At 39.2% G+C, this 27279-nt stretch overlaps 1 protein-coding gene across 9 annotated transcripts in view; it reads right to left on the bottom strand.

Annotated features, from left to right (window-relative positions):
- The window catches only part of Synrg (synergin gamma), a 73339-nt gene that overhangs the window by 34032 nt on the left and 12028 nt on the right, over window positions 1-27279 (bottom strand). For 5 of the 9 annotated variants that reach the window (XM_048366779.1, XM_048366781.1, XM_048366782.1 and 2 more), the window contains exons 5-15: window positions 26866-26971; window positions 25961-26072; window positions 22405-22707; window positions 21233-21466; window positions 19284-19361; window positions 16157-16353; window positions 14868-15116; window positions 13313-13446; window positions 10441-10559; window positions 10179-10241; window positions 1356-2300 (exon numbers count right to left, since the gene is read on the bottom strand). In XM_048366779.1, coding sequence (XP_048222736.1) covers window positions 1356-2300; window positions 10179-10241; window positions 10441-10559; window positions 13313-13446; window positions 14868-15116; window positions 16157-16353; window positions 19284-19361; window positions 21233-21466; window positions 22405-22707; window positions 25961-26072; window positions 26866-26971 — 2540 coding nt within the window. The remainder of the gene's footprint in view (window positions 1-1355; window positions 2301-10178; window positions 10242-10440; window positions 10560-13312; window positions 13447-14867; window positions 15117-16156; window positions 16354-19283; window positions 19362-21232; window positions 21467-22404; window positions 22708-25960; window positions 26073-26865; window positions 26972-27279) is intronic. The other 4 variants (XM_048366785.1, XM_048366788.1, XM_048366786.1 and 1 more) reach the window with 2 other exon arrangements.

Below are 27279 nucleotides of genomic sequence, written 5' to 3'. Positions count from 1 at the left end.
GTTATGAGATTTTAAAATAAAAATCAAATACTATTGTTCAGAAGACAGAGCACTTTGCAACCAATTGCTATGGCTCAGTAGCTCACACACAAGAAGAAAAAAAATCACTGTATCAAACAACAGTAAATAAATAAAACAAATAAATAAATAGTAAAGGGCACAAGGAGCTCTTCAGACAGTCCATGGCACTCAGAAAACACCTCAGCAAGTTGCAATATGAAACATAAATAACATCTTTGCTAACTTGCTCCTAATTAAACATCCAGTTTAAGAAAACCTCCAACATATCAATAACCAACGAATGGACATCATTTTGGTTTCTGACTTACCAATTTAATGTATACAAAATCTACAGTACTTTACAATTTCTGCTTGGACCTGTAAACTTGGAAGTGTCTTATGTATCCTTCTCAGGTAAAAAAAACAACAACATAAAGAAAACAAAACCCTTCAAATGCATAACACATTTCTAGAACAATACAGTAATACTGAGACCACTTTCATTATTAAAGGCCACAAAATAGGTTTATCTCTCTATATACATATCAAAATTCAAACCAAAACAAAACAAAAACTAGACACTGGAAATCTACGTTTTGAGACAGAAAGTTGGACTGAACAATAAAATGCTACATGTAAATCCACAATGAATTTAAAGAAGGATCCCTAGAAAGATGCTTTCAAATATTTTATCAGAAAGTTAGTGGTTACCCTATTCTAGCATCTACAGATTTATTACAACCTAATACTTGCACACTCAAAACAGCACCTGGATTCCACTAATAACACAGGCCCTTCTCCTTGCCATGGTACATCTGTAAATAAATGCTTTCCCTCTCCTCCCCAAGGGATGTGGCAAGCTGCAATAAACTGGTTAGAAGCATTTACTTCCTTGGCTTACTTCTAAGAGCAGGTTCTTTAAACCAAACTGGCTACTATGTGGGCAGCTAATACACCCCAGAGAAGACAATATGAGAGGGAAACATTGATTTCACTCACCAAAACGAAGAAACACTGCTGACACGCATTAGTCCTTATAAAATGTCTGGCAACATGGGAGTTCATTGAGCAGTGGATTCTTATGTGATTCTGACACCAAAAGTTAGTATTGGATTTCAAAATTAAAAACATTTTGGCTATCCAATCTAAGTTTCAGAGTAGTCACAGTCCATATGCCCAAGTACCCATAGATTCAAATTTAACACTGCTTCAAAGAGACTGGCAACAGTGAGGTTAATTATTAGAAATTCATAAAGGTAAAGGACCAGCTCACCAGTCTTTTGTAAATTAACACACAAAGAATCATGTTTGAAATCTCCATCACCATCACCAGAGCAATCTCACCAATTCCTCACCTGCAGCAGGAGGGTGCTGGCCACTAACTGTTGGCAAATCCAAAGAGCTATCAGACATGACATGTTTAAGATCTCCTCCCACATCAGCCAATTTCATGTCAAACTGAACAGAAAGTGCATCTTCAGAGTCCTCCTTGCCGACACTGCTGCCACCAATGGAAGGGAGATCCAGGGACTTCACTGAAGCAGAGTCTTCTTTGGTGTGTCTGAAAGCCACTGCTTTCTCTCCCAGGGATTTGTCGGAGTTCATGGATGAAAATTTACTGGAGTGGAAGTCAGCAAAATCATCTTCACTTTTTCCAGAAGGAGTGTTATCTTTTAACTCTTCCATACCTAGTCCAGCTCCTTCAAGGGAAAGTTGCTTGAAGACATCGTACTTGGTAGATGCTGTAGTTGAGTTCTGTGCACTCTTTGCTGTGCTGCCTGAGTTGCTGGTGAGAGGCACAGGACTAGCTTCGTCCCTAAGGACATCATATTTGTCATCTGCCTTTTGCTCAGATGAAATGGAACTATTACTGAAAGCCATAAAATCTGCAAAGTCATCCTGTTCCCCAACAGATGCTGGACTTGAATATTCCCCAAAAAGATTGAATTCTCCAAAATCATCGGCCAAACTAGAAGTTTTAGTGGATGTCAGTGCTGTTGTAGTTGTGGCAGAAACCACTGGCTGAGGTCGTGCAGAAGCTGATTTGGATGTGCTAAATGCAGCTGAAAAGGCCAATGCTTTCTCACTGGTGCAATTAACAGAGGAAAACATATCTAGGTCTGCTAGGTTCAGAGGGCTTTTCACTTGTGTTTGATGTTTTGCTTGTGTAGTTCCTGAGGGGAAAGATACTGGAAAAGTGTCTTTTGTCGGTGGCTCTAGTGGTGATATACTATCGGCTGTTTTAAAATCTGTGAAACCATCATCAGTTCCTGTAGACCTGAATTCTGCAAAGCTGTCTCCTGAAAGATAAAAACATAGCCAAATAAGAACACTAAAACTAAAAAACATATAACGCACAACACATTAAACAGGAGTGCAATCGAACAGGCTTCTATCATTGGCTTGACAATAGTCAATTTAAGTCCTATGGAACACATGTTTCCACACTGACACCTAGTGATATGGAAATAGTCACTGTTCTGGAGATTTTCATCCTCTAGCCAATCAACCATACAACAGAACAGAAATAAGTGCTACAGGTTCCTGACATACATTGAAAGAGTAACCATTCAAAGATTAAAGCATGTTGTTACATGGAGGTGGTTGGGGAAGAGGAGGGACAGTGACAAAGAGGATGAGTCTGATCAAGGGGACATGTTAAGTACATCTGCACATATCAAAAATGAAACCCTCCTGCACAACTAATTGATGCTAATAAAAAGTGTGAGGGAGAAAAATGTTAAATTTTTAATCGGATGTACCAATGGAGCAGTACAAGAAGTCCTGCATCTAATATTCAGCATATACAATATACTTTGAATAACTAAGCTCTTTAAGAACTATACTGGGCATGGTGGTATATACTTGTAATCACAGCAGTTTTAAAGTTGAATCATGGAGAGACCATGAATCTGAGACCAGTCTGGTTTACATAGCAAGACCCTGTCTTAAAAAAAAAAATTGGGGGCTAGGAATATGGCTTAGTGGCAAGAGTGCTTGCCTTGTATACATGAAGCCCTGGGTTCAATTCCCCAGCACCACATACATAGAAAATGGCCAGAAGTGGCACTGTGGCTCAAGTGGCAGAGTGCTAGCCTTGAGCAAAAAGAAGCCAGGGACAGTGCTCAGGCCCTCAGTCCAAGCCCCAGGACTGGCAAAACAAATAAACAAATAAATAAATATGAAATACAAATAAATTAAAAAACATCAGAAGCTAGGGCTGTCATTCAGTGGTAAACTGAAGACACCGAATATACAAGGCCCTTGATTCCATGCCCAGTACGTAAGTAAATAAATACATAAATAATCTGTGTTCTTTCTCAAGTATATGGATGTATTATCTTAAAAGGAATTATTTTTTCTCCAGACAGGGTCTATGTAGCCCCAGGCTGCCTTTGAATTTAGCCTTCTGAGTACCGGGACTATTAAATGCATCCACCACCATGGGCCACAGGGTGAGTTTCAGAAAAGGCAGTTACTTGCTGGTAAAGCATTCTACATAGGGCACAACTTTAAAAAAGTCCTCTCCATACTGTTTAATAAACTGAATCTCACCCCCCAAACATGTATGAGCCTTTCTCAAAATCAGCTACCTCCCTGTTCTAACAAGCACTATTTCTTAAAAATCTGTGTTCATGATTCTTAATAGGGATTTTATTCTTTTTAATTATTAAACAGTATCTCTCACAGATACGATATTAGGATGCAGATGATTTCAGTTTTCTAAGTGCCTCAAGGTCTAACCCTAAAAGGTTAGAAAACCAAGGTAGTGAAAATGAAAGGTAAGTCAAATATAAATACAGCTAACTATTCTAGCTAACATCAATTGTTATTTAAAAACATAACTGCTATGCTGGCACTAGTAGCTCATGCCTAAAATCCTATCTACTCAAAAGGCTAAGATCTAAGGATCAAAGTTCAGAGGCAGCCCAGGTAGAAAAGTCTGAGACTCTATCTCTAAAATAATCAGTAAAAGAAAAAGCTGGACTGAAGGTGTGGTTGAAGTGGTAGAGCACCAGTAAGTGAGATAAGCTGAGTGAGAGAACAAAACTCTGAATTCAAGCTCTGGTAATATCATAAAATCAAACTAAGCAAAATAAGACATGACTGCTATTTCTGGAGATTTATAAATTAAAATACAAACTTTAATTTCCTCAGCCATTTTTTTTTTTTTTTTTTTTGCCAGTCCTGGGCCTTGGACTCAGGGCCTGAGCACTGTCCCTGGCTTCTTTTTGCTCAAGGCTAGCACTCTGCCACTTGAGCCACAGCGCCACTTCTGGCCATTTTCTGTATATGTGGTGCAGGGGAATCGAACCGAGGGCTTCATGTATACGAGGCAAGCACTCTTGCCACTAAGCCATATTCCCCAGCCCCTCCTCAGCCATTTTTAAGGTTCTATTTCCCCCTAAAATTAGATTATATAAACATATGAACCTAAAATTAGATATAGAAACAAATGACTATATGAAAAAGTATTTAAAACCAAAACTCAATTTTTTTTTTTTTTTTTTTTTTTTTTTACCAGTCCTGTGCTTGGACTCAGGGCCTGAGCACTGTCCCTGGCTTCTTTTTGCTCAAGGCTAGCACTCTGCCACTTGAGCCACAGCGCCACTTCTGGCCATTTTCTATATATGTGGTGCTGGGGAATCGAACCCAGGGCTATCATGTATACAAGGCAAGTGCTCTTGCCACTAGGCCATAGTCCCAGCCCAAAACTCAAAAATTTTAAATTGACATATAATTTAGGTGTGAAAAGTTGAGCTTGCAACATACTCTACATACTTTGACATAGCTGGTGAAAAAGCACTGGAAATGCTTTTTCTCCTTATTAGGATTAGGCTTTTTAATCTCTTAATGTAATACTGAACCCATCTGCTAGTAAAATTCATCAACACAAAACCACCTAATACTATTAAAGAAATTTTTAAGAAAAGCAACAGTCTGATTTCCTGTAATTTGTTTTCAAGACATATTACTAATAAAATTAAAGTCAATTTCACAAATTGACAGGAGATGCAAATGTAAAGTATGTAAAAGTCATGCTAAAGTTTTAGACAAGTATATCATGAACTGTATTTGTTTTTTCTGTAAGCCAATTTACCACAGCCTGAATTTTTTTTTTTTTCCCATTCTGGAGCTTGAACTTAGGGTCTGGGTGCTCTCCCTGAGCCTCTTTGTGTTCAAGGCTAGTGCTCTACTTCTTGAGCAACAGTGCCACTTATAGCTTTTTGTGAGTAGTTTATTGGAGATAAGAGCCTCATGAGTGGCTAGAATTATAGGCATGAGTCACCAGCACCCAGCTCAGCCTAAACCTTTGATGCAATGCTTTGAAATATCTGTGAAATTGACAAATTTTGCTTTATTTTAAAAAAATAAATCATCACAGCAAACTAAACTTACTGATGAATTGTAAGTTTTCCATCAGAAATGTAAACTGGATGAAAGAATTAGAAGGAAATAAAATGGGTGGGTTTATAATTTAAAAAACAAAGGGACTATTTTGGCAAATAAGTTAGATGCAGTCATTGGAAGCTTGCATATCAGAAGGCACACAATATATTACTTCACAGGTTGACTTGTAAATTCTTATGTTTCTGTCTTGACTTGGCACTTGTTTTGGGGCTTGAACTCAGGACCCAGGCACTGTCCCTGTCAAGACTAGTGCTCTACCACTTGAGTCACAGCACCACTTCTGTTTTTTTTTTTTGTTTTTTTTTTTTTTGAGCGGTTAATTGGAAATAAGAGACTTCTTTTCTGCCCTGGCTGACTTCTAATTGGATTCTCAGATCTCAGTCTCCTGAGTAGATAGGACTACAGGAGTAAGCCAAAGGCACCCAGCTTGATTTGTCACTTTGTTAGCCCTAAAAACAACAACAAAAAATCTCAAGTACTTTTTTTTTTTTTGCGCCAGTCCTGGGCCTTGGACTCAGGGCCTGAGCACTGTCCCTGGCTTCTTTTTGCTCAAGGCTAGCACTCTGCCAACTTGAGCCACAGCGCCACTTCTGGCCATTTTCTGTATATGTGGTGCTGGGGAATTGAACCCAGGGCCTCATGTATATGAGGCAAGCACTCTTGCCACTAGGCCATATTTCCAGCCCCTCAAGTACTTTTTTTTTTTTTTAAACTAAAGCTTCAATAAGAAGTGATCAGTCTTCCTTTCTATTTTCCAGTCTTACTAAGTAGCCCATATTAACCTTGAACTCATGTTCCTGCTGACTTATCTTTAAGCCACTTCAGTGCTAGGATTACAGGTTATGCTTCACCAAGTCTGGCTTATACCAATGGATTTTTCAAATAAAATATATACATTAAAATACACACATTATTTAGGAGAATAAAACATTTTCCCCTAAAATGAATATGTCAGTAACTCTTCTTAGAAGGATTAAAGTCAAGAAAGGAGCATTATCTAAATATCACAATGCAATACTTTTATATGATTAATATACTGTAATAAAAAGTAAAGTCAAGAAAGGAATAAAAAGTAAAGTCAAGAAAGGAATGAAAGTAAGCAAACAAAAAGGGCAACAAACTGGGACTTCATTCAGGACTGAAAGAAGCAGTACTAAAGCACTGCTTATATTCTGTTCTTTATTGTCCTTTATAAGAGTAATATATATGACATGATCATTAATACTATATCACATAAAGAACCCTGATATTAAACCAGGCTCTTGCCAGGTGTAGTGGCTCATGCCTGTATTATCAGCTACTCATGAGATAGAGATTGGAGGATGAAGGTTAGCCTGAGAAAAAATTTCAAAAGATTCTGACCATCAGAGGCCATGACGGTAATCCTAGCTACTTAGGAGGCTGAAGTCTGGAGGATCTTAGTTAGAGGCCAGCCTAGGTAGAAAAATTCACAAGACTCACATCTAAAAAAAATTTTTTTTATTGTCAAAGTATGATACAGAGGGGCTACAGATTCATATGAAAGGCAGTGAGTACATTTCTTGTTCTACTTGTTACCTCCTCCCTCATGTCCCCCCTCCCCCATCCTCCTTTCCCTCTCCCCACAAGAGTTGGGCAGTTGGTTTACACCAAATGGTTTCTAAGTGTTGCTTTATGAATGGTTTGTCTTTTTGTTCTTTGTCTCTCGATCCTTGTATTCCCTCTCCCTTCCCCAGTTCTACTACTCTCTTTCTTTCTTTCTTTCTTTCTTTCTTTCTTTCTTTCTTTCTTTCTTTCTTTCTCTTTCTTTCTTTCTTTCTTTCTTTCTTTCTTTCTTTCTTTCTTTCTTTCTTTCTTTCTTTCTTTCTTTCTTTCTTTCTTTCTTTCTTTCTTTCTTTCTTTCTTTCTTTCTTCTTCTTTCTTTCTTTCTTTCTTTCTTTCTTTCTTTCTTTCTTTCTTTCTTTCTTTCTTTCTTTTCTGCCAGTCTGGGGCTTGAACTCAGGCCTGAGCACTGTCCCTGGCTTCTTTTTGCTCAAGGCTAGCACTCTACCCCTTGATCACAGCACCACTTCTGGCCATTTTCTATATGTGGTCTGAGGAATCAAACCCAGGGCTTCATGTATATGAGACAAGCACTCTTGCCACTAGGCCATATTTCCTGCCCCCCTCCACATCTAAAATTGCCAGTAAGAAAGTAGAGCTGGAGGCATGGTTCAAGTAGTAGAGTAGCGGCTTAGCAAAAGGGGGTGCCCAGAGTTCAAACCCTAGTACTGAAAGGAAGAAAGAGAGAGACAGAGACAGAGACAGAGATAGAGAGACAGAGGGAAGGGGAAGGGAGGAAACAACTAGTAGTTGAGTGCAATGATATGTACCTGTCATTTCAGCTACTGGGAGATGTGATGGTGGTCCAAGCCAGCCTAGGCATAAATGTGAGACCCTACCCTAAAATCAGATAAAGTAAAAAGGAGTAGGGGTATGGCTCAAGTGGTAGAGTTCCTGTCTAATAAGCACAGGACTCTGAGTTCAACTCCTCAACATTATCCAAAAACAAATGAAAAACAAAAGCAACACTCCTGGTTTGCTGAGTGCTGGTGGCTCATGCCTGTAATCCTAGCTACTCAGGAGGCTGAGATCTTAGAATCACAGTTCAAAGCCAACTGGAGCAAGAAAGTTTGTGAGAGTCTTGTCTCCAATTTACCAACAGACAATGGGAAATGGTGCTGTGGCTCAAAGTGGTGGAGCATTAGCCTTGAATAAAAGAGATCAGAGGGGCTGGGAATATGGCCTAGTGGCAAGAACGCTTGCCTCGTATACATGAAGCCCTGGGTCCGATTCCTCAGCACCACATATATAGAAAAAGCTGGAAGTGGCTCTGTGGCTCAAGTGGCAGAGTACTAGCCTTGAGCAAAAAAAAAAAAAAAAAGAAAAGAAAAGAAAAGAATCCAGGGACAGTGTTCAGGCCCTGAGTTCAAGCCCCGGGACTGGCAAAAAAAAAAAAAAAAAAAGAGCCCAGGGACAGCACCCAGGTCCTGAGTTCAAACCCCATGGCTGAAATATATATACACATACACATATATGTATACATATACCCTGGCTTTTTATTCCAAACTTGCCATAACCCTAAGCTACTCAGTAAGTTGACATCTGGAGAATCATAATTTAAAGTCATCCCAGGAAGAAAAGTACAAGAGACTGTAGCTCTACTTAATCAGCAGAAAAGTTGGGCTAGAGGTGTGGCTCAAGTAGTAAAGCGTCAGTTGATCAAGCAAGCTCAACAACTGTGAGTTCAAACCGTGGTAATGAAAAAAAATTCCTCTACAGTTCATGTTTGTACTCTTAACTAAGAAGGGCGCTGAACAAGAAATAGCTGTTATATCCTAAGGACTTAGATGAAGCCCACAAAATATTTCTGGAACCTAAGAGATATAAGGAATTGAACATTGTGGTTTTCCCTTTTTTAGAGATACTTAAGCAGTATGGTATCATCTCCCACACCCCAAGCAAGATGGTAGTACAGTTTCCAGGAGGAAAGCCAACCTGGGCAGACAAATCCAAGGGACTCTTATCTCCACTGAACCAGTGAAAAGCTGAATATAAAGGTGTGGCTCAAATGGCAGAGCACTAGCTTTGAGTGGAGGGGAAAAAGGTTAAGATATCGCACAAAGTCCTGTGTTCAAGCCCAAGTATCAGCAAAAACAAACAAATAAACAAATTTCATTGAATTCAGGGCCTACTGTTTGTCAGGTAAGCATTCTATCACTTGATCCATGCTCCCAGTCACAAAGTATTTTTAATAAATATATTCTAGCATGTCTTTTAAATGATGAACAAGAAACCAAAAATCAAAAACAAAATGGGACTGGAGGCATGGCTAACATAGTAGAGTGCTTGCTTGGCAGTGCAATGCCTTTGGGTTCAAACCTCAGTAACACCAAGTATTAGTATTACTACTACTACTACTACTACTACTGCTACTACTACTACTAGAAGTAATGCTGCCAGATGCCCCACAGCAGTAACAGGATTGTTTTTAAAGATGTGTCTTTTGAACAGTTCAGATTGGTTCACTGATTTTGTTCATAGTTCAAGTCTTACTGAACATTACCATAAACAAAGCTCATCACAGCTGTTCATTGATATAGGATTCTAAGTTGGATTGTGGATGTCCAATAAAAGGACATGTACTATAGTCTGAGGAGACTGCACTGATGTGAGATTTGTCCTAAATTTTAGGAAATGATTTCTAATAACTGGGCTACATTTGCCTACTGCTATAATAGTTACTATTTATTAAACATAATAGACACCAATTAAGGTTTTCTGATTTAAAATATTTACAGTTTAAATATCTATTAAAATATCATTATTTTACCCATCATGATTTTTTTTCTCCAAACAAAACATGCATATAGGGCTGGGGATATAGCCTAGTGGCAAGAGTGCCTGCCTCGGATACACGAGGCCCTAGGTTCGATTCCCCAGCACCACATATACAGAAAACGGCCAGAAGCGGCGCTGTGGCTCAAGTGGCAGAGTGCTAGCCTTGAGCGGAAAGAAGCCAGGGACAGTGCTCAGGCCCTGAGTCCAAGGCCCAGGACTGGCCAAAAAAAAAAAAAAAAAACATGCATATAATGAAGTAATGTCCAGGAGTATCCCTGAATGAACTGTCATCAGTTCCCTTTAGGACTCAGATATAGTTCAGTAGTAGAAAGCTTTATTGCTATGTATAAGGCTCAGGTACCATCCTCAGGACCATCAATTAAAAAAAAAAGAATAAAAAAACTTACCTACAGATTTACTCTCTGTTGTCTGTTCAAGTTCTCTGAAAGCACTATACTTATCACCAGGTTCTATGATGGAAAGACAGAAGCTCAATTATGGTTAGGAACCTTGTAATCACATCTCAAGGAAGCAAGGGAGATGGGTTAAACAAATACACACTTTGTATCACATGTACAGTACTTTATCTACTTACTACAAAAGACTATCAACGATTAATACAACTCAATATTACATTCACAGATTTATGAATTTAATCAACATTTTTACCTCCAAATGGAACAGTATTTTCGGAGGACTTTTCAGCTGTAATTCCTTTAAATGCAGCGTATTTATCTACTGAAGTCATAACTTTAGTTCCAGGAAGTGGCATCAACAAAGAGGAGGTACTAAACAAAAAAAGAACACATCTTAATAATCAGAACATCAAGTCATTCCCTTGTCATCAAACAGAATCTTAGAATATGGCAAACAAGTACTAAGCCAGAACTGTAGAACTCAGAAACTATATTCACATTCCTCAAAGGACTGTAAATAATATTTTTTAGGGCTGGGGATATAGCCTAGTGGCAAGAGTGCCTGCCTCAGATACACGAGGCCCTAGGTTCGATTCCCCAGCACCACATTATACAGAAAACGGCCAGAAGCGGCGCTGTGGCTCAAGTGGCGGAGTGCTAGCCTTGAGCGGGAAGAAGCCAGGGACAGTGCTCAGGCCCTGAGTCCAAGGCCCAGGACTGGCCAAAAAAAAAAAGAATAATATTTTTTACTTGAAAAAGTTGGGGCAACAAACAAGCAATATACTTTTTCAAGTAACTGAAGAGAAGTTAGAGGGATTCAGACCTCAGCATCTCTTTAAGCCCTAATAATGACTGAAATGGCATTGGAAATAGAATACTAAAGAATGGAGACCTCCTGAAATTTTAAGGTTTGTAAAACTATAAAAATGCACCACTGCAAAAAAAACCAACAAAACAAAACAAAAAAACCCATACACCACTGCAAAAAACAAAACAAAACAAAACAAAAAACCCATACACCCAGCTGGGCACCAGTAGCTTATGTCTGTCATCCTAGCTACTCAGGAGGTTGAGATCTGAGGATCACAGTTCAAAGCCAGCCTGGTCAGGAAAGTTTGGGAGACTCTTGTCTCCAGTTAAACACCAGAAAGAAAAAAGTGGAGCTGTGCTCAGTGGCAAAACACTAGCACTGTGCATACAAGCTTAGAAACAGTGTCCAGACTCTGAGTTCAAGAACAAAACTAAAAAATATACATCATGCCAGGCACTGATGGCTCTTGTCTATAATCCTAGCTACTCAGGAGGCTGAGAGCTGAAGATCATGGGCTTGCCAGGTAAGAAAGTCCATGAGACTCTTATCTCCAAAAAACCACTCAGAAAAAGCCAGAAGTGATACTGTAGCTCAAATGGTAGATGCTAGCCTTGAGCACTACGAGGCTCACGGACAGTGCCCAGGCCCCTGAGTTTCAAGCCCCAGACTGGCAAAAAATAAAATAAACACACACACACACACACACACTCCTTAAAACACATTGCATTAACCTTATTATCAAATATTTCCTAAATGAACTCAGAGTATAGATGTAGAAGTTAACAACCTACTTATGAAATGCTGTCTAAGCCAAGACGTAAATTGTTTTTTAAATTGTATTACATTGCTTTCTGGAAGCTTGTATATCTGATAAGAAGTGATATATTTAATGTAATTTGCCTTTTTACAGGAATCACATGGGTGGTTCCAAAAGGTGTTTTTATAGCACAACAATAATCATTTCCAAATTAGACACTTTCATTTGTGGTGAAAGCATCCATCACTGCATGGAAAATAGTCTTAAACACATCCTATAAAAGCACTGCTTTTTTCTCTTATCACACCTGGGCAGCTCCTGGAAGAAATACCTTTACATGATTACATCCCACCACCAGTTTGTGTCATTCAATACCACACGCAGTTATAGAAACAGGTATCTATTATGCTCTTTACCCTGAAGCAAAAATCTTTCCATAGCCATTTAAATTTTCTTATCAGTGACCTACAAGCAAGGTAAAAACTAGGCTGTCATACATGCATGCTAATGGGGTCCCACAATGCTAAAGCACTTAGTGATTTAGTGACATCCAGTATTAAAATTCCATATCACCACCAAGCAGCTGCTCCATGCTTGATCTTGACAAATGCAATAGGTTACCATCTATGCATTATACTTTTAAGGTTCCACAAGTAATTAAACTACTGCTCACTATACAGCATGTTACATTGGAAAAAAGACAGTGTTTAAAGAAAAAAACCCATGAAGGTGTATGGTCTACTTTTCATGATAATCCAATTTTAGCTAAAGTTTTTTAGTTTTTGGCCAGTCCTGAGGACTTGGAACTTAGGGCCTGAGTGCTGTCCCTGGCTTCTTTTTGCTCAAGGCTAGCACTCTTCCTCTTTAGCCACAGTGCCACTTCTGGCTTTTTCTGTATATGTGCTGCTGAGGAATCAAACCCAGGCCTTCACGCATGCTAGGCAAGCACTCTACTGCTAAGCCACATTCACAGCCCTTAGCTATGGTTTTTTTTAAAGCTCGCTGGCAAAAAATTTCTTCTATGTGTGCCCTTTAATTGAATAAGATTAATTTTGAAAATGATGGGAGCTAAAATTGCAGATGGATGAAAAGCAGAGAAAGAGTAAAAACATGCACTGGGTACAGTGGGTCATGCTTGTCACCCCAGCTCTGGAGGAGGTAATCTGGATGATTATGATTTGAAACCAGTTCAGGCAAAAAGCCAGCAAAACCCCCATGTCAACCAATAAGCCAGGCATAATGGTGTTTGCCTGTGGTTTCAATTATGTCAGAGGCTATAGGCAGGATGATTTTAGTCCAGGCTAGCCCAACCAAAAATGTGAGACACAATCTAAAGACAGTCTAAAACAGGTAAAGGATGGAGATGTGACTCAAGTGGCAGAGCACTGGAGTAGCAAATGTAAGGCCAGAAAAAAAAAAAAGTAAAAGTATGTCTAAAAAAGGAATAACCAAGGAACATACTAGAGTAAGAGGTGCTCATTTCTGATTCTTGCTTCTTGTAAATGCGCCTTTCTCAATGATTAAATGCAATGTTAAAAATGCCCAACTCTCTCTTACCTGTTTCCATGCTGAGAATGACTTGTTTTTGAGGAAGTGGGCATCTCTTGAAAATCAGAGAATGAATCATCCAGGGATCCTGACTTAGAAGCATCTTGAAAATCTTGAAAGTCATCTTCTTCTGGTTTTCCCACCTAGATTTAGAGGCCATTTAAAGAGAAAGCACAAACTTGATCAAATCTCCAATGGTCAACCTCAAAGACGACCACTTAAATTTCTCAATTTGGTTACCATTATGTAATTTTAGAACTTTTTTTTGTTGTTATTTGTAATGCCAGGGTTCAATCCCAGGGCCTTGTACCCATTAGGCAAATGCTCTACATCCTCAGCCCAGAAATTTCCTTTTAGACGTACAACTCAAATGTTTTGCATTTTCAAATATTCTCTAGTACAAATGGTAAAAAAATTAAACAGCTAATCAATATATTTTTAAAATACTGAATCATATTTATTGAGTTACTGAGAGCTTGCTATCTAAAGTAATGTTTTATGCATGTTTATAAATTATAAAAGTAACATAAGCTCCTTATAAGCCATCATATACAAGTAAATACTAAGTCCATGATTCATTTTGTTAACTTGTTTTATATAACAAGCTTACATTACCTAGCACTTAAAAAAATGTAATTATAGGGGGCTGGGGATATGGCCTAGTGGCAAGAGAGCTTGCCTCGTATACATGAGGCCCTGGGTTCGATTCCCCAGCACCACATATACAGAAAACGGCCAGAAATGGCGCTATGGCTCAAGTGGCAGAGTGCTAGCCTTGAGCAAAAAGGAAGCCAGGGACAGTGCTCAGGCCCTGAGTCCAAGGCCCAGGACTGGCCAAAAAAAAAAAAAATGTAATTATAAACCCCAGGGAGATGCTGAGGATTCATCAAGAGGCTGAGGAAAGAAGATGGTGAGTTTGAAGCCAGCCTAGGCTATTTAGCAAAACTCTTGTGTCTCCTTTATGATGGCCACTGGTGGTTCAGGTCATTAATCCAAGCTACTCTGGAGGCTGAGGCATGGAGACTGAGTTTGGAGCCAGTCTGGACAGAAAAATCTCCATTTCTAATTAGCCAGCAAAGTGCCAGATTGGAGTCATGGCGCAAATAGCAGAGCACCATCTGTGGGCAAGAAAGTCAAGTGAGAATACAGGCCCTGAGTTCAAACCTCTATAATCAGTGCATGGAGGAGTGTGTGTGCACACACAAAAAGCAAAACCAAAAAATTTTATTAACCACCCAACTTTTTTAGGCTTGATGTTTAAAATATATATTCTATAAAGAACGATAAACCTTCACCCCAAACTCAAATACTTAATGCTTTAGAAATATCTTCATGCTTAATGAAAACTAAATTTTATACTATTTTAATACTGATTCCGTTTTTATTTTTTTATTTTCTGCAGTTCTGGGAACCCAGAGCCTTGTGAATGAGCTATACTCTCATCCCCAAAGCTATTTAAGTTCAAGTCTCCATAATAATCTACCAGGGTGACTGCTTGGAAGAAAAGTTGTACTCTGATGTACTCTTGGAGATTATTTAGAATATGCATTGTTTCTCCACTTACCTGATTTGCTGAGTATGTTGGCATGAAGCCACTGGAAGCTGGGGCTGCAGCTCCGCTCACTGGTCCAACAAGGTTAATGCCCATGACAGGCTGTCCAAGGTTAAGGGGCACAGAGCCTGCAGGACCTGAAGGTATCACAGGAGGCTGACTCACTGGGGTAGGCAGTGGCATAGAAAAGCCACTCAGAGTTGGAACTGGGGCTGCTGGGAACTGATTTAAAGCATCAGGACTCATGGCAGGAACACCTCTCTATTATTGATGAGAAGAAAATGGAAATATTTTAGAAGAGAAAAATGCAGCCAAAATCTCATAGAAGAGACCAAAACATTAAATCTGTAGTTCTCCTATTGTGTTCACTCTGACTCTTTTACTGACTCCTAAATTCATGAATCTGATACAGGAAAAAAAGTAACAAGGCAAACCTAATACACAGCAAAGAAATGGCCAACACACATTAATTCTGATCTTGGGCTGGGAATATGGCCTAGTGGCAAGAGCGCTTGCCTCCTACACATGAAGCTCTCGGTTGGATTCCCCAGCACCACATATATGGAAAACGGCCAGAAGGGGCGCTGTGGCTCAGGTGGCAGAGTGCTAGCCTTGAGCGGGAAGAAGCTAGGGATGGTGCTCAGGCCCTTAGTCCAAGGCCCAGGACTGGCAAAAAACAAAAACAAAGACAAAAACAAAAACAAAAAAAACATTAATTCTGATCTTTCTATCTGACAAATTATTAATTTGCTATAATCAAATGATTTAGACTTGCTCTGAAAGAAAATATGCTATCAGTCTGTGCATACTTTAAGGGATAGTGAAGAAGGACTTGAAAGGACACAGAGCAATTAGCTTTCAAGTTCAAGAGGAACACAGCAAGGCTGGAGATAAACATATACTAAACAAAAGGATAACTTGCTAATATGTATACTCCAAAAACTACACATTTAAAAAATACTGTATCCTATAAATGATCTCAACTTTTTTTTTTTTTTTTGGCCAGTCCTGGGCCTTGGATTCAGGGCCTGAGCACTGTCCCTGGCTTCTTCCCGCTCAAGGCTAGCACTCTGCCACTTGAGCCACAGCGCCGCTTCTGGCCGTTTTCTGCATATGTGGTGCTGGGGAATCGAACCTAGGGCCTCGTGTATCCGAGGCAGGCACTCTTGCCACTAGGCTACATCCCCAGCCCTGATCTCAACTTTAATGTATAATGAATTCTATGTGGCTGTAGTCAAGTAAAAATCATATTCTTTCAATTTATATGGAAAGTCATTTGGTGTAACCTAAATGTTTTCTACCTGTGTTACTGCTATCATGGCGAGAACAGTATAAAGTTCTTCTTTAGTAAGTTTGCCAGGTGTAGTTCGGTTAGCTAAGGCCCATATCTGTCCAAGCGTTTCCCTGGGAAGTCCAGATGACATCAGAATGGGATAAAGTTTAGCAGTATCTATTCCAGTTGGAGTCATTGTGGTTTCAAAAATTTTCTTATAGGCATCTATTAAAAGAAAGACCATATTATAAATGCAAATACATGTTCAGTGGTTGTCATGGCCATTGTTGATATACAAGAGTAATCTCAAATCAAATTGCTTTCATAGAACTGAAGTCACAACAGAGAATAAAATGTCATAAAGAAATTCAAGAGGAAACGATCCAGCAGAAAATTAAAAGTCTGGAACCCAGAACAGAGGTAAGGGCTTGATTCTAGAAGATTTGGGGCTGAAGGTTAAGATAAAGTCTTAGAATTCAGAAGACTAAGGACTGGAAATATGGCCTAGTAGTAGAGTCCTTGCCTCATATACATGAAGCCCTGGGTTCGATTCCTCAGTACCACATACATAGAAAAAGCCAGAAATGGCACTGTGGCTCAAGTGGTAGAGTGCTATCCTTGAGCAAAAAGAAGCCAGGGCTAGTCTGTGCTCAGGCCCTGAGTTCAAGCCCCATGACTGGCAAAAAAAAAAAAAAATTCATGGGACTATTATAGCAATATTTTGTGTTTTTTCTATTTTCTGGATATAAATAGTAATAGCAATAATAAGATGGGGTGGAATAAGCAGAGGCCTGGACTATATCAAGTACCTTTCTCTTGGCCTAATGAGTAAGAAAGAGGCTGAGAGGGGTAAGACCAAAGGAGGTGCTTTGGAACACAGGCTGCAGGCTTAAAGTCACTATAGGGAAGCTCAACCAGTGTTTGCAAAAGGAGAGACAGTGATTTTTCACAGTAACTTGGGTTTCAAATGGACAAAGTAGGAAAAGCTGTTAGAGATAAAATTACCAAAAAGAATTGAGGATGCTGGATAAATTTGTGCTGGTATTTTAGGACTTATGATATCGAACATGGGTTTGCACCAGTGTTATTGTCTAATTTTATAACCTACAAACATACCAGCTACCCAGGGACAAGTATGAATTTAGTCCATATGGGCTGTTGACCCCTTCTAAGATTGTAGTATATGTACTCTTAAGTCAGTGTGTTTCAACTTTGAAGTATTTACTTCATTCCTGAACATGTAATATATTTGCAAACTTCTTAATTTGCAGCAATAATTTAGAAAATACCTATTTAAACACAAATTGTATTAGGTGTCATCAGAGAACACAGCAATATTTGGTATGTTGCAAGCTTGAAGGTAACTTAAGCTTGAAATAGTTGGTCCATTAGCTGTATCAGATGGATATGAATTTGCCTCCTCCTTCACTTTGTGTCAAGAGCTAAAACTGTGAACCTTTATTGTTGGGTAATAATGGAAAATAAGATTTATTTTCAAGTTAAAAAAAGAAGAATTAAGGATGCTAATGCACGTACACACTCTCAAACAGTTATTTGCTATTTATCTGAAATTCAAATTTCAGACATGCTTGTTTGTTAAACCTGGCAGGCCCAAAGAATTGTTGAAAATGAGTGAGCATGGCTCAAGGAGACAGAAAAAAGTTTAAAACAAGATATAGAATGGGGAGCTAAGAAAACCATTTACTGCCAGGGCGCCACTAGCTTACACCTGTAACCCTAGCTATTCAGGAGGCTGAGATATGAGGATCATGGTCCCAAGCCAGCCCAGGCAGGAAAGTCCACGAGACTCTTATCTCCAACTAATCACCAGAAAACTGAAGTGGGCTATGGCTTAAGTGGTTTAGCTCTAGCCATGAGCTGAAGAGCTCAGGGACAGCGCCCAGGTCCAGAGTTCAAGCCCCAGACCAACAGGAAAAAAAAAACAAAAAACCCACCCAACCAAAGAAGAAAACTTGTAAGCCTCCCAAATGCTGGGATTTTATTGATTGGTATAAGAGCCTGTAATCACAGCTACTCGGATGGTGGGGTTTGGGAGGATTGAGGTTCAAGGCCAAAGGAAGAAGTCACCAAGACCCATCTCAATGAACAAGGTGGATGTGGTGGTATATATCTGTAACACCAGCTTCACAGGAGACATATGAGGATAGAGGTCAAGAGTGAAAATCTGAGACCCTACCTGAAAAATAACTTAAAAAGTAATAGACTACATGCCTAGCAAATCCAAGGCTCTGAGTTCAAATCCCAGAGCACAAGAAAAAAAAATTCTCAGCCAGGTGTGGTGACACATGTGTGACCTCAGTTACTTAGTAGATGGTGGTAGGAGGATTGCAAGCTCAAAGTCAGTATGGGAAAAGTTAGCATGACCTTATTTCAAAACTGAAAATAAAGGGCTAGTTGCATAGTTCAAGTGGCAGAGGGCTTACCTAGCAAGTGTGAGGCCTTGGAATAAATTCCTAGCACTATAAAATATGATAAAATATTATTGTTCTTTTTAACACAGCTAAAACACATAGAATATAAAAGATCTTTGTGAACAGCTTTTAATTTTTATTTATTTTTGAGATGAGTAATTACTACATAATCCAGGCTGGCCTTGCACTCATGATCATCTTACCTCAACCCCTTGAATGCTGGGATTTACAGAAGTGCACTACCACACCTAGTTTAAGAAAGCTTTTATCAACAAAATTATATGATGTTCAATAAAATACTAAAGGGTTGGGAATATGGCCTAGTGGTAAAGTGCTTGCCTCATACATGAAACCCTGGGTTCAATTCCTCAGCACCACATATATAGAAAAAAAAAGCCAGAAGTGGCGCTGTGGCTCAAGAGGTAGAGTGGTAGCCTTGAGCAAAAAGAAGCCAGGGACAGTGCTCAGGCCCTGTATCCACGCCCCAGGACTAGCAACAAAAACAAAACAAATAAATAAAATATTAAAGCAAAGCATTTCTCTAGCACTTATATAGTTATTTCATATACAAGATCATTTTATTTACTCTTTCAGAAAAAAAAGATGTGACAATTCCTTTTGCATATTTTGTGACCACAACAGTAAATACTTACAACTATAAGCTATAACAGTTAAAGCAAAATAGCAGATGGGAATGCTGGGAAAATAAAAAACTTTTGTTACCTGGAACCAAATTCTCATTGTAAATCCAAGGAGGCATTCTGGGCTGAACTGGATCCTGTGAGGGAAATACTCCCACACCTAGGAGATAACAACATTCAATGGATATCATGGTCCATGGAAAAGATGGGGAGAAAAATCACACAGAGTCAAGCTTTTTATAAAGATGAGCACTGGCTGGAGACACTAGAAAAAAGTCACCAATACAACTTAAGTATTTGGTTTCAGACAACTCTTGTACAGTAAGCATATCCTCAAGAGTAAATTAAAATGAGCTGTCCCAAATCACTATTCGGAATCATGTGAGGCTTGCACCATTTTGTGTGTATTACTAATTAAAAAAATTGTGATAGGTGGCTTAAAATTCTAAATGTAAGAAATTTAATGGCCTAAATTTATTTGCAGACTTTAATATGTTCTTCACCAATCCAATTTTTTTTGTCGGTCATGAGGCTTGAACTCAGGGCCTGGGATCTGTCCCTGAGTTCTTTTACTCAAGGCTAGTGCTCTACCACTTCGACCCATAGCACCATTTCTGTTGAGGGCTTAGTTGGAAATAAGTGTCTCACAGGGACTTTTCTTTCTGGGCTGGCTTCAAACTACAATCCTCAGATCTCAGACCCCTGAGTTGCTAAGATTATAGGAGTTAGCCACTAGCACCAGGCCAATCCAACATTTTTTAACCTGAATATGGCATTGCTGCCTTACATAGGATTTGGCAGCTCACCCCTCCCCCAGTTAAATATCCTCTAGAAGTTTGTCTTAAGTCTACTCACATGCTAATTCATCTCTGTAATTTATAAAACTTGGATATGTGTGTGTGTGTGTGTGTGTGTGTGTGTGTGTGTGTGTGTGTGTGTGTGTGTGTGTATGTTGAGGACTGAACTCAGGGTCAAGTCTACCACTGTGCTATACTCCCACCCCAAATTGTATGCATGTATGTGTGTATGTATGTATGCATGCATATGTATGTATGTATGTATGTATGTATGTATGTATGTATGTGATACTGGACACCAAACCCAGGGCCTGGGTATGTTAGGTAATGTCCTCTAGAACTGAACTATACCCCTAGACCTCAAATTTGGATTTTTAATTCATTTTTGGTGCTAGTCCTGGGGCTTGAACTCAGGGCCTGGGAACTGTCCTTGAGTTTCTTTTTGCTCAAGGCTAGCGCTCTGTCACTTGAGCCACAGTGTCACTTGCCAAAATTTGGATCTTTATGGCAGCAATGTTCCCTTGTTTTTTGGGACAGTAACTGGATCTCACTATGTAGCTCAGGCTAGCCTGTAAACCCACATCCTCCCTGTCACTGAGTGCTGGGATTGCAGATGTTTGTCACTGTAACTAGTTATGATTTTTTTTTTTTTTTTTTTTTGCCAGTCCTGGGCCTTGGACTCAAGGCCTGAGCATTGTCCCTGGCTTCTTTTTGCTCAAGGCTAGCACTCTGCCACTTGAGCCACAGCGCCACTTCTGGCCATTTTCTCTATACGTGGTGCTGGGGAATCGAACCCAGGGCTTCATGTATACAAGGCAAGCACTCTTGCCATAGGCCATATTCCCAGCCCCCCTAGAAGAAAAAAAAAAGCTGTATTATCATTGGTGACTTTTCTAGTTATCTTTTAACTTTCCTGGAGGAACAGTAAGTGTAAGAGGGGAAGAAAGAGAGCTAGCTTTTATAAAAGGAAAGAAAATGCAAGTTAAGAATGATTCCGATTAAGAAAAGTGATCATCAAAATTGTGTTTTGAAAAGGAATAATACAGTGTGTTGAAAGGATTCGGAGCAAAATTTTAGGGGTTAATTGGAGAAAGGACTGTATTAAATATACTTTAAGCAAAAATTTTAAGCAGCAAAATCAAGCAGCATTTATCTTCAGATTAATGCTTAAAATGTTAGCATTTGAGCAGCATTTGGTTAAACACATTTTTTTCTGAATGTTTCTTGAGCTCACCACTCTCTTCAAGGGACCGTGTTTGGTGTGAAGTCTTTTCTGGCTCTGCAGGGGTGGTACCATTTACACATCCGTCTATGGCAACCCCGTTACTGGCCGTTAAACTGGGACAGTTCTTACTGGAACCTGGGTCTAAGGCTTTGTGCCCAACTTCAGAAGTATTTAATTTAACTTGTTCCTGCCCAGATGTACTTATATCGCAAGACACTAGGAGCTTCTCCTCCAAGGAAGGGCCTAAACAAACAGCACGAAGGATTATTTGTATATAGCTACATATTTCCAGTCATTTCAATCATCCCTTTCCACCCTCACATTCTAAAGGGATGGCCCTGCACGTGTAATAGATATGGAATAATTTAATCTATTTGGAGATTTGAGAGACTTGAGGGATATAGAAGAAAGAACATCAATGTCACTATCTTGTGAGTGTCAAGAATTCGATAAGGTATTGGGAAGAACAGTGCAGTGGTAGGCACACTGCTTCAGGAATGCAGCAACTGATAGTTAGAGAGGCTGAAACATCTCTGGCCTCACCTCTGGGTCAATTTCTATATCTGTTCAATGAAAAGGAATGGATTAAGATCCCCTAGCACAATAATAAGTGTCACATGGGTGGCAACGTCCATTGTTTCACAGAGGATTAAAAAGTAGAGCACAGAAAGTTTACAGACTTTTCAGGGACAGCTGATAGGAAAGGAACATTCTTGCCTTTTCCACCCCCCAAGTACTCTGTCATTGAGCCAGGAAGAAGCCTTTCTTTTTCTTTTTTCTTTGGTGATTTAGTTTGTTGAGGAGGTCTCACTGTGTAGATCAGGCTCTTAGGGTTCTTGTCTCAGCCTTCCCCAGTGCTAGATTAGAGGTGTGCACTTCCATGCCTGGATTTGAAAGAGGACTTTCTAAAGGAGCTACCCTAACCTCACTAACTAGTCTCAAGAAAATGATATTGGTGGCTTTTTTCCAAACAAAAATAATCTGAAGTCAACTTGTTTTTAAAGTTTTAAGGTAGTTTAAATGGTCTCTAGTTTAGCTGCACAAAGTTAAATCACTTTTTTTTGGCATGTGCAGGCCCTAAACCATGTATTTTTTTTCTGACAGCACTGTGTTATTCTACGTATGCAACAGATTATCCTACAGTATCTTAAGAAGTTTTCATTAATAATGCAACAAGTTACCTGCTTTCTGCATAATGTGTGAAGCTGAAGCAGTGGAGTGATAGGGAATTTGCCCGGGGATGCCATGTAAGGCAAAAGACACTGGAATCTGACTTGGAGTGGGAGGCTGTACTCTAGCCTTCTGGGATTGCAACTGGCCAAGTGGGGTGGTAGGATGGAAAGATTGAAAGGGCTGGGCTGTGGAAGATGGCCCATAGGTGGGAACTTCTACAGGGCCCTGCATAAAGTCACTGAATTTGTCTTCATCAAGAAAGGTGGATGATGGGGAGACAGTTTTAGTAGGATGAGATGATGTGGGACAATCTGCAGTATGGAAAATGGCAATGAAACACACAAAAATGAAAATCAATGGAGAAATAGAAATTATGATGCAGTCCCTTTCCAAAGAGACACACTGACATGAATAGTGGGAGTGAACAAGTAACAAGGGTCAGGTGGAATTATATAATGCATACAAATCACATTGATGTCTGTTTATACACAATTTTACATCATTAATAAAAATGATAGCTATTTTACATTTGGTTCAAAAACAGAAAAAATTAACTCAAAATCTTCTTTTCATTAGATTAGTTCCAATTTCTTTTCCTGAGACTACCAAAAAATTCACACTAAGTGGTAATTATTTTTTAAGTCCAAATGATTTGTCTGTATATTTTCTCAAATTTATATATACCAGATATGAGATAACCTATTTGTATGCTGCTCAATACATTTTGGGCAGACATATTCTCTGCTTAATTTTATTATTTACTAATACACAAACATGTAACTTCTTTTATATCATGTCTGACCCATTTACTTTACAGATCACATTTTAGTAAAGTTAATATTAGATATTCATATTAAATATACAATTAAAGTGATATTTTTTCTTTCCCTCCTTCCCTCCCCCTCCCCCTTCTCTCTTTTTTGCTTTTTTGTTGGTTCACGGAGCTTGGTGTTGTCCCTAAGCTTTTTCACTGAAGGGTAGTGTTCAACCACTTTGAGTCACAGCTCTACTTCTGGCTTTATGGTGGTTAGTTGGAGATAAGAGTCTCAAGGACTTTCCTGCTTGGGCTGGCTTTGAACCACAATTTTCAAATCTCAGCCTCTTGAGTAGCTAGGATTATAGGCATGAGCTAACAACTGATGCCTGGACAAAGTGATATTATCTTATGTAAAGCACCCTAATTGGGATACCATAATGTGCTCAGTAGAACAACTCGTTTTATTTTTTATCTTATTTGTTGGTTGTGGGGCTTGAACTCAGGGCCTGGGCACTGTCTCTGATCTCTTTTGTGCAAGGCTAGCATTCTGCCACTTTGAGCCACAGTACTACTTCTGGATTTGGAGTGGTTAATTGGAGATAAGGGTTTCATGGAGACTTTTCTGTCCAGGCTGGCTTCGAATCATTATCCTCAGATCTCAGTCTCCTGAGTAGCTAGGATTACAGGTGTGAACCACTGGCACATGGCAATAAAACAATGCATTTAAAGAAAGTATATCTTGACTGAGGACTGCATTTAAAAGATTACTCTGGCTTTTATTGTGAAATGTAAAATTCACTTATATAATAAATCTACTGTATAGGAGCTACATTTAGCATGAAGCTAAATAAATAATACTATTTTATTGTTGCTTCTTCATTTTTAATGACCATGAATGACTTTAAATCTGTTAAAGTCTCATCTGTGGGCATTCAAAGTTCTATGAAAAAATGCAAAATTAATATGCAAAAATTACTGTTAGAATTAACAATGGCTACTGTGAGCATGTGGGTTTATTTCCTCAGGATAAGTTTTTAACAACTTAGAATATTTTTAAATGGACTCTGGCAACTATAGCTAACAGCTTCTAAGACTAAACTAGTGGTTTTTGTACATGGCAGAAATGATATCAATTGTATAATGGTATGTAGTTTTTAACTCACAGTATTAGGAAATATTAAAATTGTTATACTGCATATTTTAAGATTAAAAAAAGTTTGGGAGGGGGGCTGGGGATATAGCCTAGTGGCAAGAGTGCCTGCCTCGGATACACGAGGCCCTAGGTTCGATTCCCCAGCACCACATATACAGAAAACGGCCAGAAGCGGCGCTGTGGCTCAAGTGGCAGAGTGCTAGCCTTGAGCGGGAAGAAGCCAGGGACAGTGCTCAAGCCCTGAGTCCAAGGCCCAGGACTGGCCAAAAAAAAAAAAAAAAAGTTTGGGAGGAGAAAAACATTGCAAACTGATACACTTCAGGCCTAGGTTTATGACTATAATTGGAGAGGCTCTGGAAGCAAATTGTGCTTGCTTCTGAACAATCTTTTTCTGGCTCAGCATGAGTGGTTAACTAGAAAGTGTGTGTGTATGTGTGCATGCGTGCGTGTGTGTGCGTGTGTGTGTGTCTCTCTCTCTTGAGGCTTGAACTCAGGGTCTGGCCATTGTCCCTGAGCTTTTTTTGCTCAGCTCAAGACTGGAGCCTTACTGATTGAGCCATACTTCTACTTCTGACTTTTGGTTGGTTAACTGGAGATACGAGGGAGTCTCATGGACTTTCCCATTCAGTCTGAATTTGAACTACACTACTTAGATCTCAACTTCCTGAGAGGCAAGGATTACAGGATTGAGCCTGTATTTAGACATTGGCTTAGTATAAATGCACGGATTGAACTCTATAGAGATTTCAACATCAAAACACCAATTTGTAGCCTTACATTAAGTTTTCTTTATTGTTAAACAGCTCCTGTTCACCTACATCTGAATGCAAAAAAGAAATTCTTCATAGATGGAAGAGTGACTTAAAATGACCATCCTCTTGGCCTTCTTCTTTCTCTAAGGGTGATGCCAAGTCCACATTTTCTTTCTCTCTCTCTTTTTTTTTTTTTTTGGCGAGTCCTGGGACTTGGACTCAGGGCCTGAGCACTGTCCCTGGCTTCTTTTTGCTCAAGGCTAGCATTCTGCCATTTGAGTCACAGCGCCACTTCTGGCCATTTTCTATATATGTGGTGCTGGGGAATTGAACCCAGGGTCTCATGTATACGGGGCAAGCACTCTTGCCACTAGGCCATATCCCCAGCCCCCACATTTTCTTTTTGCTAGTCCTGGAGAACTCAGGGCCTGAGCACTGTCCCTGGCGTCTTCTTGCTCAAGGCTAGCACTCTGCCACTTGAGCCACAGTGCCACTGCTGGTCTTTTCTATATATATAGTACTGAGGAATCGAACCTAAGGCTTCATGTATATGAGGCAAGCACTCTTGCCACTAGGCCATATTCCCAGCCCATCCACATTAACTATTAATTTCCAATGTTTACTCACGTAAAAAGCTATTTCTGTGCTAGGTCAAAATCACTTAATATTATTTGGATTACAATTTTCATTTTTAGATGTTTAATCAAAACAATAAAAAGTCCCCAAGAGAATACACTGTATACATGTTTTCCTCCCCTTCCATAACTAATGTATGCTAACAAATAAACCACAAGGAAGGTAAAGTTCTCCAACCATGTATTAATTAGTCAATTAAACATACAAGGACTGTAAGTCATCTTCCAAGAAAAGAAAATTTTAATGTCTTTTAAAATTAAAACTACCTGATTTTTTAGGGTGCGATACTGGAGTAGGGTGCATCTTTGCATCTCTGGAAAACCCATCTAAGTTTCCTTTTATGGCCTCCAAAGCATCGTCTCTACTCTTCTCTCCTGTCTAAGAGACAACAAATGTATGTATATTTCATCACTCACCTCTCATTTTGCTCTATACCCTCCCCAATTAAAAGCATAGTTATTAATCTTTTCTTTTGTGTTAGTTGTAGGGCTTGAACTCAGGTCCTAGGCACTGTCCCAGATCTCTTTTTGCTCAAAGCTAGTGCTCTACCACTTTAGCCACAGCTCTACTTCTGATTTTCTGGTAGTTAGCTAGAAATAAGAGGCTCACAGTTTTTTCCCAGGCTGGCTTTGAACCATGATCCTCATACCTCAGCCTTCTGAGGAGCTAGGATTACAGGTGAGAGCTACCAGGACTCAGCTATACTAATTTGTTTCTAATAGATATTTCTAACAGATTTCTGACCACATATTTCTGAGAACAATTTCTCCAAGTCAGAAAGACACTGATAAGCATGTAAAATGAAGGCATAAAATAAGACTTCATAGAATATAAAAATAAGATATGACTACTTTACAGTAAGCATTCTACAAGTGACTTGAAATCCATTTCTAGCACTACATTTAAGAATAGTGTTTTCCAAGAAAAAAAATTATAAATGCAACCATGTTAAATGAGTTGAGGAGACAATGATATTTCATTCTTATTAAAAACAGAGAGTTGTTATAGAAACATCCCTCACTTTAGGACTCAGATGAAGGAAAAGGAAAGGGATCCATCACAGCCAGCCTGGCTTAGCTGGTGGTGCAGTGATAAAAGCCAGTGACTAAGGAAGTAGAGGTACATTCAGGGGCTACATGTTTTGGGAGAGAGGAGATATTGAATACATTACCTTGGGTTTCACACTACTCAGAAGTCTGAGCTTTTGCTTTTGCTCTTCAAACTGGCGTCTTTTTCTCTCTTCCTCTAAGAGTTTTTGTTGCTGCTCAAATCGTTTTCTGCAGGAAATACAATGTAATAAATCCAGCTTCAAGGAATAACTGTCATAGCCAGATGTGTGTACTAACAGTTTCAGCAATACCATCCTACATCTCTAGAATTATAATCTTCATTTCTAAATATACCTATTTTATGACAATCTTTCTACTCTAAAATATTTCAAGTGAAATCTAAATAATGATTCGCTTGAATTGTGTATATGCATACACACATTATATATATATTTGGATCATCTTCTTGGGGGAGAAGAGGGTACTAAAGATTAAGCCAGGGCCTCTTACATGCTATGCAAGCAATCTGCCGTTGA

This window comes from Perognathus longimembris, chromosome 17 (genome assembly GCF_023159225.1).
Source record: "Perognathus longimembris pacificus isolate PPM17 chromosome 17, ASM2315922v1, whole genome shotgun sequence".
Lineage (NCBI taxonomy): Eukaryota > Metazoa > Chordata > Mammalia > Rodentia > Heteromyidae > Perognathus > Perognathus longimembris.
This window is presented reverse-complemented; position numbering and strand designations above follow the sequence as displayed.